Raw genomic sequence first — 12881 nt, forward strand, 5'->3', positions numbered from 1 at the left:
TCTGAAAAGATTTAACCTCAGTGCCTTATTTAAAATTATCAGAAATATATTGTTTATCTGTTTACGGAGTTTTTCCTAATAGTTTTGTCAAGCCAATTATTTAACAATCTACAAGATTTATTTCGAAAGATGTACTAATGTTTGTGAAGTTGCAATTAGTATTATATTATTACTTTTAAAATAAACTAAAGATATCATTATATTAGGTATGTTGTAGATTGCGCGGTAAATAATTACTTGCTGAATCAAAGTATATTTTCTAAACAAAAATCAGCTTATGTTATACAAATATTGAACGAACAATGCGTGCTGTGAATTAATTTAGTAGTGTGTATAATTTCCGCGTTATTTTAATACAATTAATACCCTCCGCGCGCGATATAAATATGCTTGCCTATTGACCCGCGCCTTAAGTCATCTGCGCGCTGCATCTACGCATCGACGCGTGATCACTGAACGCCGGCACTTCATCACTTACTCTGTTTCATTGACTCAACGTAGTCTTATTTCCCGACTTAATGTTTTAAAAATAAATTAGGTTGTTTATTTTAGGAAGCGTTCAAGTATTACGTCACGCAATTTTCGGAGATTACTAAACCCCCCCGCCCCCCATGTAACGCGCCGTAACGTTTTTCTGTACCCAATAGTAAAACGTTTCGTGACCACCAAAGTGACTCTTTAATACCTAAAAGTTACCATTATGTTGCCGTAAAGAACTGGAAAGTCGAAAATAATATTAACAATAACGCGTAATTCAAGCCCCGCCCCGTATCGTAACGTTTTACAAAATGACCCAAAATTCGTTACGTAATACTTGAACGCTCCCTTATTCGTAGTCGAATGAATAAGTAAGATACTAGTACATTTTTGATATCATACCACTCAATGCTTCCTCAATTTGTTGTTCTAGCCTGGGATCGATAGCCACCGGATAAGCTTTCATCAAGCCTTCTGCAGACCTAAAACATTACATAATAAAACTAACAATCGCTTCTGGATATCATCGAGCCGATAAGACTATTTAGATACTTAATTATTTCTACAGTATCATAAATGTTAGACTATACAAATCAAATTTCGTATTTGCACACTCATTAATTGGAAAGTCATACTAGTTCCGAAATCAAGGGCGTAGAGCGGGCGAAAAGGACTGGCAAGACACTCTACCACTCTAAATAATAGCAAAGTTTTTGGTTTAGAAGAAAATTTATAGGAACTGCAACTGTATAAATATTTTATTAATTTAAAGAAGTTTTTTGGGGTAGTCTGTCAACTCTCACCAATAAAAAAAGAAAAACAAATGTTAAAAAATAAAATAGACATAAACAATTTATCTGCAGGGGGCATTGGAGGTTTACGAGACTACAGTTGTATAGAGGTGTATCTTACCTATCTTTCTTTAGCGTTCCGCTATAAGCCTCAATTACACCAAGATGGTATAGTTGTCTAACCAACGATAACGCACAAGATTTACTCGCAGTTTGTTTGTTAGACGCTGTCTCACGTCCGGTGACATTGCGACCGAGCTGACGTACATAAATCGTCATTTCGCAACAGAAACTCCTGAAAAGTGCAATTTTTCCTAAAGATCTGTTAAGACTATACTTTTTTTTACCCAATGTATAAAAAAGTTAATATAGTCGATAATCCCACGCTTATAAGCAGATTAATTTTTGAATTAGGAAAGTCAGTAAATTAAAGAAGAATCAGGTTAATGTATAACTTTTAAAAGAACAATTCCATTTAGTCTATCGTTACAAAGCCACACCCATTTCTCATTATGTAGATAATCATGTATTTATTTTTGAAGTGAAACTTCTTTATCGACGTATGGGTGAAATTTTGTAGCAAATCGTCACGTTTTTCGGTTACGCGACATGTTGCTTTTTGAAGTCAAACTTCTTTATCGGCGTTGGAAAAATTACCGTCACATTTTTCGGTTACGCGCCATCTACCACGGTTGATCCGACGAGATTAAAAGGCATTAATAACAAAAATATATAATAACGATAACAATGATAGTAATAATTACAATTAATGAAATTCTGTAATAATCTTACTACCTAGTAATAAGGTAAAATGAAATAATTGTATTTGTATTCATGTCTATGATGATAAAAGCCTCTTTTTAAACTTTATCTTATTTAACTTTATTTAACCAATTTCTGTAAAGTTGAATATAGTAGATCATTTTTCGAAAAATAAGGTCATAAAGAAGTTTCACTTCTTACGTGTACACCTAGTACACGCACACATTTTTTTTTTAAATTCATTTCAAGAGGGAGTTGTTGATTTTACAATCGGAAATTCTATAAACCCTATCCAAGCACAAGATGAGAAAATCAGTGTTCATTAATTTAACTGATTAGTTGTATAAGTTAATGCTCTCTAGTTTTGACGATAAAAGATATTTAGTACGGGATTTTTTTATAATTATGAGCAGTGTTGGCCTAGTGGCTTCAGCGTGCGACTCTCATGCCTGAGGTCGTAGGTTCGATCCCCAGCTGTGCACCAATGGACTTTCTTTCTATGTGCGCATTTAACATTTGCTCTAACGGTGAAGGGAAACATCGTGAGGAAACCGACATGTCTTAGACCCAAACAGTCGACGGCATGTCAGGCACTGGAGGCTGACCGCCTACTTGCCTATTAGATTTAAAAATGATCATGAAACAGATACAGAAATCTGACGGCAAGATCTAAAAAGGTTGTAGCGCCACTGATTTATTTATTTATTAATTCTTTACAATTAGTTCATATTACAATTACTATGGTCGTTACAAATATAAGTAACTCATAATCTATATATGTATATATAATGAAAATGGTCTTCGTTTGAGGCTCAATCACGCCTAAACCACTGATCGTATCGACATGAAACTACCACCATTTTTCCTAGATGGTTTATGGCTATTTATTTATTAAATTCCAACGTTCCTTCATTTTTTTATTGCTGTTTTACTTTTATGAAAATTTATCCATACGGACTTCACCGCGGAAACATTCGGGGAGGCTTCGTAGAACCTCTAAACGTCAACATCTGTTAAAAACTCGATTTTCGAAATATTTCAATTTTCTTAGCGGGAAGTTAAAAAGAAGAATAATAAAAATATGAAAAAAAATATAATAATAAAGAAACATAAAATTTATTTTAATTCGTCCAGCAAAGCGGGCGCGAAACGGCTAGTACTTAAATAAAGTGAGATCCTTAGTATGTTGAGCTATCAAAATTCATTATCTACTTCTACAAGCAACATGCTTATATATTACAGTTACTTACCATGTGTAGTAGGATCCTTCTGTGAATGTGACCAGTAGTTTTTAGGCACGAATATAGCGCACGAACCTGTACCCAAAACAAAATCTAAGACAATTCACTTTATTCAATGCTCAATTTTTAAATTCTAAAACCACCACTAAAAATATAAATAAGCATTCTATAAAGTTAGTTCTTTACTTTTCAGAATGCAGTTACTTGTTTGTTAAATACTGAAAACTAGCCTTTTAAGTAATTACTTTAAGATTATTGAAGTGAAACTTCTTTATCGGGGTTGGAAAAAAATTTTTTGTGTAACATTTTTTCGTTACGCGTCACATTTTTCGGTTACGCGTCACATGTTTCGGTTACGCGTCACATTTGACCGTTACGCGCGGCTTTTTCTTGTCCCTACCACGGTTGATTCAAAGAGATTCTAAACCAATAATAACAAAAATGTATAATAACGATAACAATGATACCTACTAAAAATTCTATTACAATTTATGAAATTCTGTAATAATCTTAGTGGTAATAAGGTAAAATGAAATAATTGTATTATTTGTATTCAAGTCTGTGATATTAAAAGCCTTTTGTTAAACTTTATCTAATTTAACTTTATTTAACCAATTTCTGTAAAGTTGCATATAGATAATTTTTCGAAAAATAAGGTCATAAAGAAGTTTCACATCTAACGTGTGTACACTAGTACACGCACATTTTTTTTTATTAAGGTGGTATTAGAACCTCAATCAAATTGGTCTTAGACTGTTTTGGGTTAGTTTTACCAATAGAAGTAATCATTGTTATCTTTTTCAAAGATCACTTCAAATTATTTTAATTTCATATCTATTTTAATATGTGCTAGAAACATGACGTGAACATATTTCTATATTTTGAATTATAACTTTCGATTTAAAAAAAACCCACTTAATCCCACTGGTCATATTCACAGAACTACTTGTTCTAAAACAAAATTTGCCACTAACTTTTCAAACATTATGAATAATCAGTGGCTTAAAAAGCTGGGGTAGCTCTATATCACTTATAGCATATCAGTGTAGACTCATTCTTTATGCAGTAATACTTTAAAAGTATTACTGCATTTGGTAATTTCAACTGTTTTGTATACGAGTATAGCAAAACTATCACCACAATAGTTAGCTAGCCTAGCCTAGATCACGAATAAAACCATCAATTAAAAAAAAATATTATCATTCCCTTAGTGTTCAATATGAATTACGTAACTATGTACCAAAATTTGTGTTCATGCCGTGGCTGGCTGGTTAAATTGGTTCAAATTCATTAATAAAATAGCTACCTATATCGTCAAAGATTTAATAAAAATATTTTATGGATTAAACATTAAGATCAAAGATTATATAAATGCCATAAACAACCCATGTTTTTATTCCCGTAAGGTCATCATAAAAACACTTATTTTCAAAATAATTTTGTGATATGAAGAACAAATGCCATTCAAGGTGCTCTTCAAAAAAACCATTATCAGTGAAAACTAATTCTCCCATTGGTACCAAAGTTGAGAAGAAAGATGGAGAGTCATCTCACTCGAACTTGTCTCCAAATCTTAGGCTGAATGCATGGTGCAAAACAAAATAAACTTTTAAAATTGTTTACTTAACCAGTTAATGTAAAATGCTGTGTTTAAGTATTCCATTTACCAAGTTTTTTATAGTAGAACAACATTGTTTTATGGGATTACAATTTTTTTTTTTATTATAAGTACATAAATATATTGTCATATTTAGCAATTAACATTTTCAATGTTCAATAGCAAGATTGAATTTTCAAATTTTCTGGTGAACTAAAAAATTACAGGTAAATAATGATAAATTCTATTATAGGTATAATTTAGATGTGTTGCTTGCCATTTGGATGTGTGGACAGGACAAAAAGTAGCATTTTGCATGTTTATACAGTTTTTGCTATGTTTAGGTTGAGCTCAATTAACCATAATTAAAAGCTTGTCTGACCTGAGCCTAAATTACCAGTTTAACATTAACACAGGTTTTTATTTATTGTATAATATTTTATGAAATTTTAACATATTATGTATCAACACAACAGACTTTAAGTAATGGTTTTTAGCCAACCAACAGACAGATTGTATTATAATGATTTGTATACTTAACCAATCTTGAAGAAACTTCAACTTTGTAAAATTAAAAAAATCCTATATATCCTTTTATAGTGAATACTATCAGTAGGATTCATGTAAAAAGCTGCTTTTAAGTATAGACTTATAATTTTGGCATATCATGACAACTTGTGTTAATTGTAATGCTAAATTATTAACAACTCAAACTATTATCTAGTAACATTATTAAATACTAGACAAATAAAATAAAAATACTACCTGGTGTGATCAGGACCAACCGCTTTATAAACATAATCAGCATTGATCTTATTCACTTGAATGAACTGATGCAATTTAGACTTAGCATTTTCCATCATCCAATTACCATGTAGTGCAGCATTAACATCCAGGTCTTCAGCCTCCTCAACATTTTTTTGTTGTTGCATTCTATCAATATAAGTAAAGTTCTCGGATGACCCACCATAAGCTTGGTAAGCGGGGCCCATCTTTTCAGGGCCCATTCCTTCCTAGAACATTTAAACTAGTGTAGTAAAAACCCTATAAGATATAAAAACATACATTTTCATTTAAAATATTTAAAACATTTGCAGTCTTTCAAATATTTATGGCAATAAATGTTTTGGGGACAAATACCTGGAACACTGGTTTATTTTGTATTGCTTGGAGTTTCATACTATCAATGCCTGAGGCTGGGGATGTAATATCAGGGGGTTCATTTTTAATCAGTACATCTGCTGGAACTTCTGACTCTGTTACCTCTCCCGAACGCACCAAAAATGTAATGAAATCTCGGGAGGCATTCTTTTGAGCTTCTTTTTTTGTGATTGAGTTGCCGGCACCAACATAAGTGTAACCATCTACGCGAACTTCACACAGAAATCGTTGGCGATGTTTAGGCCCTGTTTACATAAAATATTTAAAGTACAATGGTACCTCGACATACAAGTTTAATTTGTTCCATAACCCTGCTTGTATGTTAAATATCTCAAAGCTCCCATTAAAATAATTGAAATGCCATTAAACCATTCCAGCACCCGTAACACCACCTCAGTTGTTTTTGATTAAGAAAATGATTTCACTCTTGAATTCATCATCTTTGGGCCAATGGTTTTTAAAATAAATGTGATAATATTTTGGAAATGTACAAAAAGCAAAAAAACGCGAACGCGACTGAGGTCTAATCTGAGGTGGGAGAAACTGTTAGTGTAGTGTGCGATTCCTCGTATCTCAAAGCAAAAATATCGCTCGCTCGACTGCTCATACCTCAAAACACTTGTATATCGTGGTAACATTTTTTTTAGTAAAGACAAACTAGTGGAAGTGGTGGTTAACTTGACTGTGAACAGATCTTTAATGATATAGGCGATGTTAAAACATCGTCACATAAACTTTTCAAGGATAAATTAATGTCTATGTTATTGATATTCTTAATTCCTTTCATCATTATTTTAGCGAGTATCACACAAATAAATTAGAACGCTTACCGGTGGCACGAATATCAAACTGCGGTGTTAAACCTTTCTTTGTCGTCCAAGCATGTAAATAGGACTTGACGTCCATTTTTGAAGAAATAATTTGTTTTATTTATTCTCGTTAACTCGCATTAATCAATTAAACTTATAATATAATAATACAATTATTATAAGGGTTAAACAGTGTCAATGGTACACTGTTTTTTTTTTTTTTTTAATTTATTTCATAACCATGGAATGCCATGGATACAGAGTCCTTCAGTCGGAATCATAGAGATAACATAACGTCCTGAAAAGTATGTAATAGAATTTATAGCATAACTATAACATTTGCACTTTAAACATTCTTTAGCAATTAAGTTATTACAAATTGTAATTATACAGTACAGTATTGCCAGTATAATATTGTAATTTGTAGTCCTGCAATGGTAGAAGTTAGAACACGAAATGAAATAAGGGGGGGAGCGTGCCTTTGTGACGTCGATACAGATTACTTGTTCCTAGTATAAGAAGATATATTATAATATCCAAACTTAGGCTTAAAAATAAGTTCCTATAGATGGATTTTGTATTTCTATAAGGGTACAGAACCAAGACCTTTTTTTGCTAAGACCCAGTTGGCTATTTTAGAAAATGTGGACATAAGTTAGCAATTATGATAATAATGAATTTGTTATATTATGCGGTAATTGTTACCATATTAATTTTATATGTATGTATTTTTATATAAATAACAACAGCTAATTTTAGTTCTGGTTTTTAATTAGCCTTAAGCGGGCCATAGACGGACCGCATGTTGCAGTCAAGACCGACTGCAATATGCGGTCGCCACACGGCTATCTGCAGTTTCCATACTAAATTCATATCCGCAATACACGGACCGCTCGAGCAGTTCCTGAGCAAACCGCATATTGCAGTCGGTCTTGACTGCAACATGCGGTCCGTCTATGGCCCGCTTTAGTATCATTCATTAATATAGAAAGACTGGCAAAATTAAATTAGGGGATTTGGGCAGCTTAATATTTCAATAATTAATTTACAAACAAGATTCACTTCTGACATGTGTACTTTGTACGCACGCACTTTTTGAAGTGAAAACTTCTTTAGCGGCGTTGTTCACTTTTTTTGGAATGAGTAAAATTTTATAAACTTGCGTCAGGACACGTGACCTGCTCGAAAACTCGTAAGATGGATGGAGAGTAGACAGCTGGCGCGGCGTATTTAATGTAATATAAATTGTCATGTTTGTGTACGATAGCGCAATAAATAAATATTGTATTCTACCACATAAATGATAGTACTTTTATACTGATAATTAAAGCAATTCGTGCAAAATTATTCCCTAACCATTCCAAAATATCATCATCTCCATAGACTTAGTATATACTAAGTCTATGATTATCTCTCAGAAAATCAGCCAGTTCTATGGGCCTGTAAGTAAATGTGGAAAAAACAAAGTATATGACGACAACACCATTAGGAGCAAGAAATCCCTTTATCGTGGAAGATGTAAGCTTTGAACAATGTGAGGAGTTTGTTTACTTGGGCACAATGGTGACTAGTGATAACAATCCCAGCCGAGAGATCAGTAGACGCATCATGATGGCAAACCGCAGCTACTTTGGCCTTCGCAGATATTTCCAATCGCGACTTCTCAGGAAGAATACCAAGCTTGTTGGACCTCTGCTGCGACCAGTGCGATTGTACTGCTGAAAGTGAAAAAAATAACAGTCATAGAATCGTGGTGTACAAGAAGTTACACGACGACTATATCGCCGATATTGTCTATAATGTTTATCATCTTCCTAGCCTGTGTACAATATTTCATCTGTGGCGCGGGGCGCCCACTTTCTGTTATTATATTCAATATTTTGTATTTTTACTGTTCACAAGAAATTAAACAAGATCGTGTATTAAGGGATTGAATTAAAGTGAAATTTAATGAATTCGGATATAAAAGTTCCATTAAAAATATAACGAAATGATTACTTTTTTTTTCAAATTAATTTAGCACCATCGTCATTTTTAATGCGTAGAAAGGTAAAATATACAGTTGTTCTGAGACAAAGGCAGGTATTCTATTGTACAATCATAGTGTATTACAGACGTAGTAATTAATATAGGTAAATTATTTGTAATAGGAGGCGTAATTAGCAGTAAGTAAGTGGCAGTGAAGGGAGATGTCGCGAGAAGGCGAAGTCGAAGGAGCAGAGAAAGCACTGCTAGAAAACATTGCTAACGAGCTTATGCAGGAGTGCAGGCATAGCGCGCCTGGAGCTCGTCTTACTGCCCGAGTGCGCACTGCACTTGAAAGGTGATCTTTCTAGTGTATGTTGTTGTATGTTTTTTGACATAGATCAGAAAAAGATTGTATGTACCATATTGAACATATTAACCGTTGTCCTAACATTTTTTAAGATCTATGGGGTGATCACCATATACCAATATTAGTTTTTATACGCCTATACATTATTTGTGAAATTTATGCAATTTTTAACTCAATAAACAATATACTTTCTGTGAATTAATTTAAGTACACTTCTCTAGTTGTAATTTGTATTCCTTCTTACATATCAAGTTTTAGTAATGTTTCTGTTTCCTTGAATTAATAAATAGAAATTATGAACCATACAAAGTAATTTATTGTAGTATCATTCAACTTTGTACTACGTACTTTGACTTGGGACAACACTGCAGCGGGCTATAAAATAAGAGTGTTGTAGGTTGCATGATCAGATTGTTATAAAAAACTTTTTTTTTTTAGATTGTCTCCAGTCCAAAGACGCGAAGTCGTGTCTCCTACCCGTGATGGCTGTGCGCCATTGTTCGTCGCGTGCCGGCGTGGCAACGCTGAGTTAGCTGAGTACCTTGTGCACGTGTGTGATGCTCCTCTGGAGCAGCGCGGTGTCTATGAAGTACCAGATGATCGTTCAGCGCACTCCGTCACGCCTTTGTGGTGCGCCGCCGTGGCCGGACGCCTTGCTGCCCTCACAGTACTTGCCGATGCGGGAGCCGACCTCGACGCCGCCTCCGACTCGGGCTCTACGCCTGTACGCTCCGCTTGCTTCATGACGCACTTGGACGTGGTAGAATTTCTCGTGCAACGGGGCGCTGACGTTAACCGGCCCAACCATCACGGAGGTACATGCCTCATTAACTCAGTGCAGTCGGCACGTCTTTGTGCCTATCTATTGCAGCACGGTGCGCGAGTCGACGCCTGTGATACCCAGAACAAAACTGCCCTCCACTATGCAATCCAGGAGCACCGAGTTGAAACCGCGCGCCTGCTTCTACGCCATGGCGCATCGCCGCATCTAACGTCGCGCGCCGGTGACGACGCTCTGCGGACTGCCTGCCTCAAAGGCGCCTCACAAATCGTTGCGCTCCTACTGGCCTCGGTACCATACGGGTCCGAGCGCTGCGCCGACGCACACGAATTGCTCGGTGCTACGCAGCTCGACGAGTTCAACGACGTCGCTGCGGCTCTAGCGTCTTGGCGTCGCGCCACCGAAATTCGTTACGAGGTCGACGGCTACATCGAGAAGCGACCGTGGCAGCCGCAGGAACCGGACGGGGAAGCGCTTAGGGCGGTCGCCGGCGACGCTCTCGAAGGAGCCCACGAGTGGCGCACGCTCGAAGAACTCGAGGAGTTGGCGACGGACGCGGATTTGCTGCGAACGCAGGCGTTGCTGGTGGCTTCGAGAACACTAGGCCCCTCGCACAAGGACTGCATGTTTCGCCTCATGTATCGAGGCGCCGCTTACGCCGACGCTGGCCGGTATCAGCGTTGCGTCGATCTGTGGACCTGGGCGCTGCACGTGCGAATCGTGCGCGACACGCTACTGCACGCAGACGCTTGTCACACCGCCAGTGCCCTCACGCGCCTTTTGCTCGACGCGCAGGCGGGCCGTCTCGAACGTGCCGTCGGTATGCCGCGTCACGAGGACGTGGCGCGCGTTTTTGAACTCGTCGCTGGTCACCTACCGGAGTGCCGACGTTATTTAAACGCGAGACCGATGCACAAGAAACAGGCGGAGACGTTTGATCGTGCGCTGCGATGCGTGACACACTTGCTGCATCTACTATTGGTGACGGCGCGCGATGACCGGCAGCGCGAAAGTACAGCGGCAGCTACTCGGCGCCTGGTGGAGGCCGACGTACGCAGCGCGCACACAGGCGATACTCTGTTGCATCTGGTGGTTTCGCGGCTAAACGTGGTGCGGTCGACGTACTTCACGGAAGAGGCGGGCGTCGCGAGCGTGTTTCCGAGTGCCGAGGTGGCTAAACTACTGCTGGCGTGCGGCGCCAATCCCCGTGTTCGCAACGAGGCGCGGTCGACGGCGCTGCACGTGGCGGCCATTCCCTACAACCAGTCTATGCAAGTGGTCGAGACGTTGTTAGCGGGCGGTGCACATCTGGACCAGCCCAACAAGTTCGGCGACTCAGCGGGCGAATTGCTGGATTTGAGTGGTGGCGCGCAAATACGGCCTCTGGTTCACATGACCCTGGCTTGTTTCGCAGCTCGCGCTCTGCTTGAGGCCGCACCGCCACCCCCACACTTGCCCGCCGCTCAAACGTTTTACGCCCAATTGCTGCCGCGCACCCTGCTCGAATTTCTTGATCTTCATCGCCCCTTGCTGCCGCCGTAGTTTATTATTATAAGGATCTTATAATTAATTATTAAAATAATAAATATCGTCGTCTGTAAACATATTCATTATAATGTATATATTATGTTGTATATTTGGAAATAATTAAAAGTTAATCTAATTAAAAAATCGTATTTTTGCCGCACTGAGTACATAGGTATGTATGAATACCTAAAAAAACCTTATTGTCTATTACCAAAGACAATTCAAATAAAATACCAGAAATGTTGGAGTAATAAAATAAATGTTTAAATTGACTATACAGGGATGGCGCCAGTGTTAAGTGCAAATCCTTGATATCAGGTAATCTAAGAAAAAATTCAACCTTTCTCAAGTTTTGCTTTAACTCAGTTCGAATCGTTGCAACTTGCAATGTAATTATCGTATAGAGACTGGCTAATGAAAGAAGATAACGAAAAAGCGCGGCAAATTAAAAAAAAAATAGTATGGTATTCCTAAAACTTTGATATAGGTATTTTGTGGATTAAACTTACTTGATACTTGATTTTATTATTATTTACATTGATAGTAACTGTATTTCTATGAAATTAAATACTATACGTATTTAGTATTGATACTTAAAATGGCATTGCATGGAAAACTAAAACTATATTTATTATAAAACACAACTTTATTCGGAATAAACAATCCTAAGAAAGAATTGAAATATTATATCAAAATAAAACAAAGTTTAGGCTATTATACCTGTTAACTATTCGGAAAAAATATATAATAGCAATAAAAATTCAATGACATTCTGTGTTGCCATCCGAAAGTTTTCAAATAATAATATATTGTCTTTTATTGACATAACTTTCACACATTTGATAATAAAACAATTTTTTACCTGATTGACACCGTGACCACGCACGCTGTAAAGCACGCGAAACATCGGTTTAATTTAAAATCATGAAAAATAATTGTAAATACATAACTTCAATCCGGTAAAAATTTTTTTAATTCAATTATCTTCTTTCATTAGACAGACTCTATTCAATTTAGTCCATTAAAATGTTACATTTGCTGTAAAATAAACAAGTAAATTGTTGGAATTGAACACACATTTTCGAAAAACTGTTTAAAATAAACGAGAGATCATTAAAGTAAAGTAAAAATGTTGTTTTGACCGGCTTGTCATGTGCATTGTCATATTATATATTATGGATCCACATAATGAAACCTTTTATAGGTACAGCGGGTGGACAGCATGAAAACTATTCAGAGTTTGTACTGTTTTGCTATTATCAATACCAATACGCTACTTGCTACTAGATATTGTTTTTATTTATTATATTAATTTTACTATACATAATATAGTTAATGAAAGCAAGGAATGTAAAGGTTTATTACGTACCTACTAAGTTCGGTTTACATGCGACAAATAA

At 36.5% G+C, this 12881-nt stretch overlaps 2 protein-coding genes across 6 annotated transcripts in view; one reads left to right on the top strand and one right to left on the bottom strand.

Annotated features, from left to right (window-relative positions):
- Positions 1–7059, bottom strand: part of LOC125063502 (dosage compensation regulator) — a 36700-nt gene extending 29641 nt beyond the window's left edge. For 2 of the 4 annotated variants that reach the window (XM_047669980.1, XM_047669979.1), the window contains exons 1-5: positions 6860–7059; positions 6009–6274; positions 5634–5881; positions 1390–1563; positions 880–959 (exon numbers count right to left, since the gene is read on the bottom strand). In XM_047669980.1, the coding sequence (XP_047525936.1) occupies positions 880–959; positions 1390–1563; positions 5634–5881; positions 6009–6274; positions 6860–6935 (844 nt within the window). In that variant the 5' untranslated portion in view covers positions 6936–7059. Of the gene's footprint in view, positions 1–879; positions 960–1389; positions 1564–3280; positions 3347–5633; positions 5882–6008; positions 6275–6859 lie in introns of those variants that run through there. The other 2 variants (XM_047669981.1, XM_047669982.1) reach the window with 2 other exon arrangements.
- A 1299-nt stretch (positions 7060–8358) lies between these two features.
- On the top strand, positions 8359–12059 carry LOC125063646 (protein fem-1 homolog C). Of its 2 annotated transcripts, none has more exons than XM_047670184.1 (3): positions 8359–8916; positions 8989–9161; positions 9612–12059. In XM_047670184.1, exons 2-3 carry the CDS (start codon positions 9028–9030, stop codon positions 11494–11496), a joined length of 2019 nt encoding a protein of 672 aa, XP_047526140.1. In that variant the 5' UTR covers positions 8359–8916; positions 8989–9027; the 3' UTR covers positions 11497–12059. The 2 variants fall into 2 exon arrangements, with proteins under 2 accessions (XP_047526140.1, XP_047526139.1); XM_047670183.1 differs by having other exon boundaries at positions 8360–8887.
- Positions 12060–12881: the final 822 nt, after the last annotated feature.

Source organism: Pieris napi, chromosome 3, assembly GCF_905475465.1.
Source record: "Pieris napi chromosome 3, ilPieNapi1.2, whole genome shotgun sequence".
NCBI classification, from domain to species: domain Eukaryota; kingdom Metazoa; phylum Arthropoda; class Insecta; order Lepidoptera; family Pieridae; genus Pieris; species Pieris napi.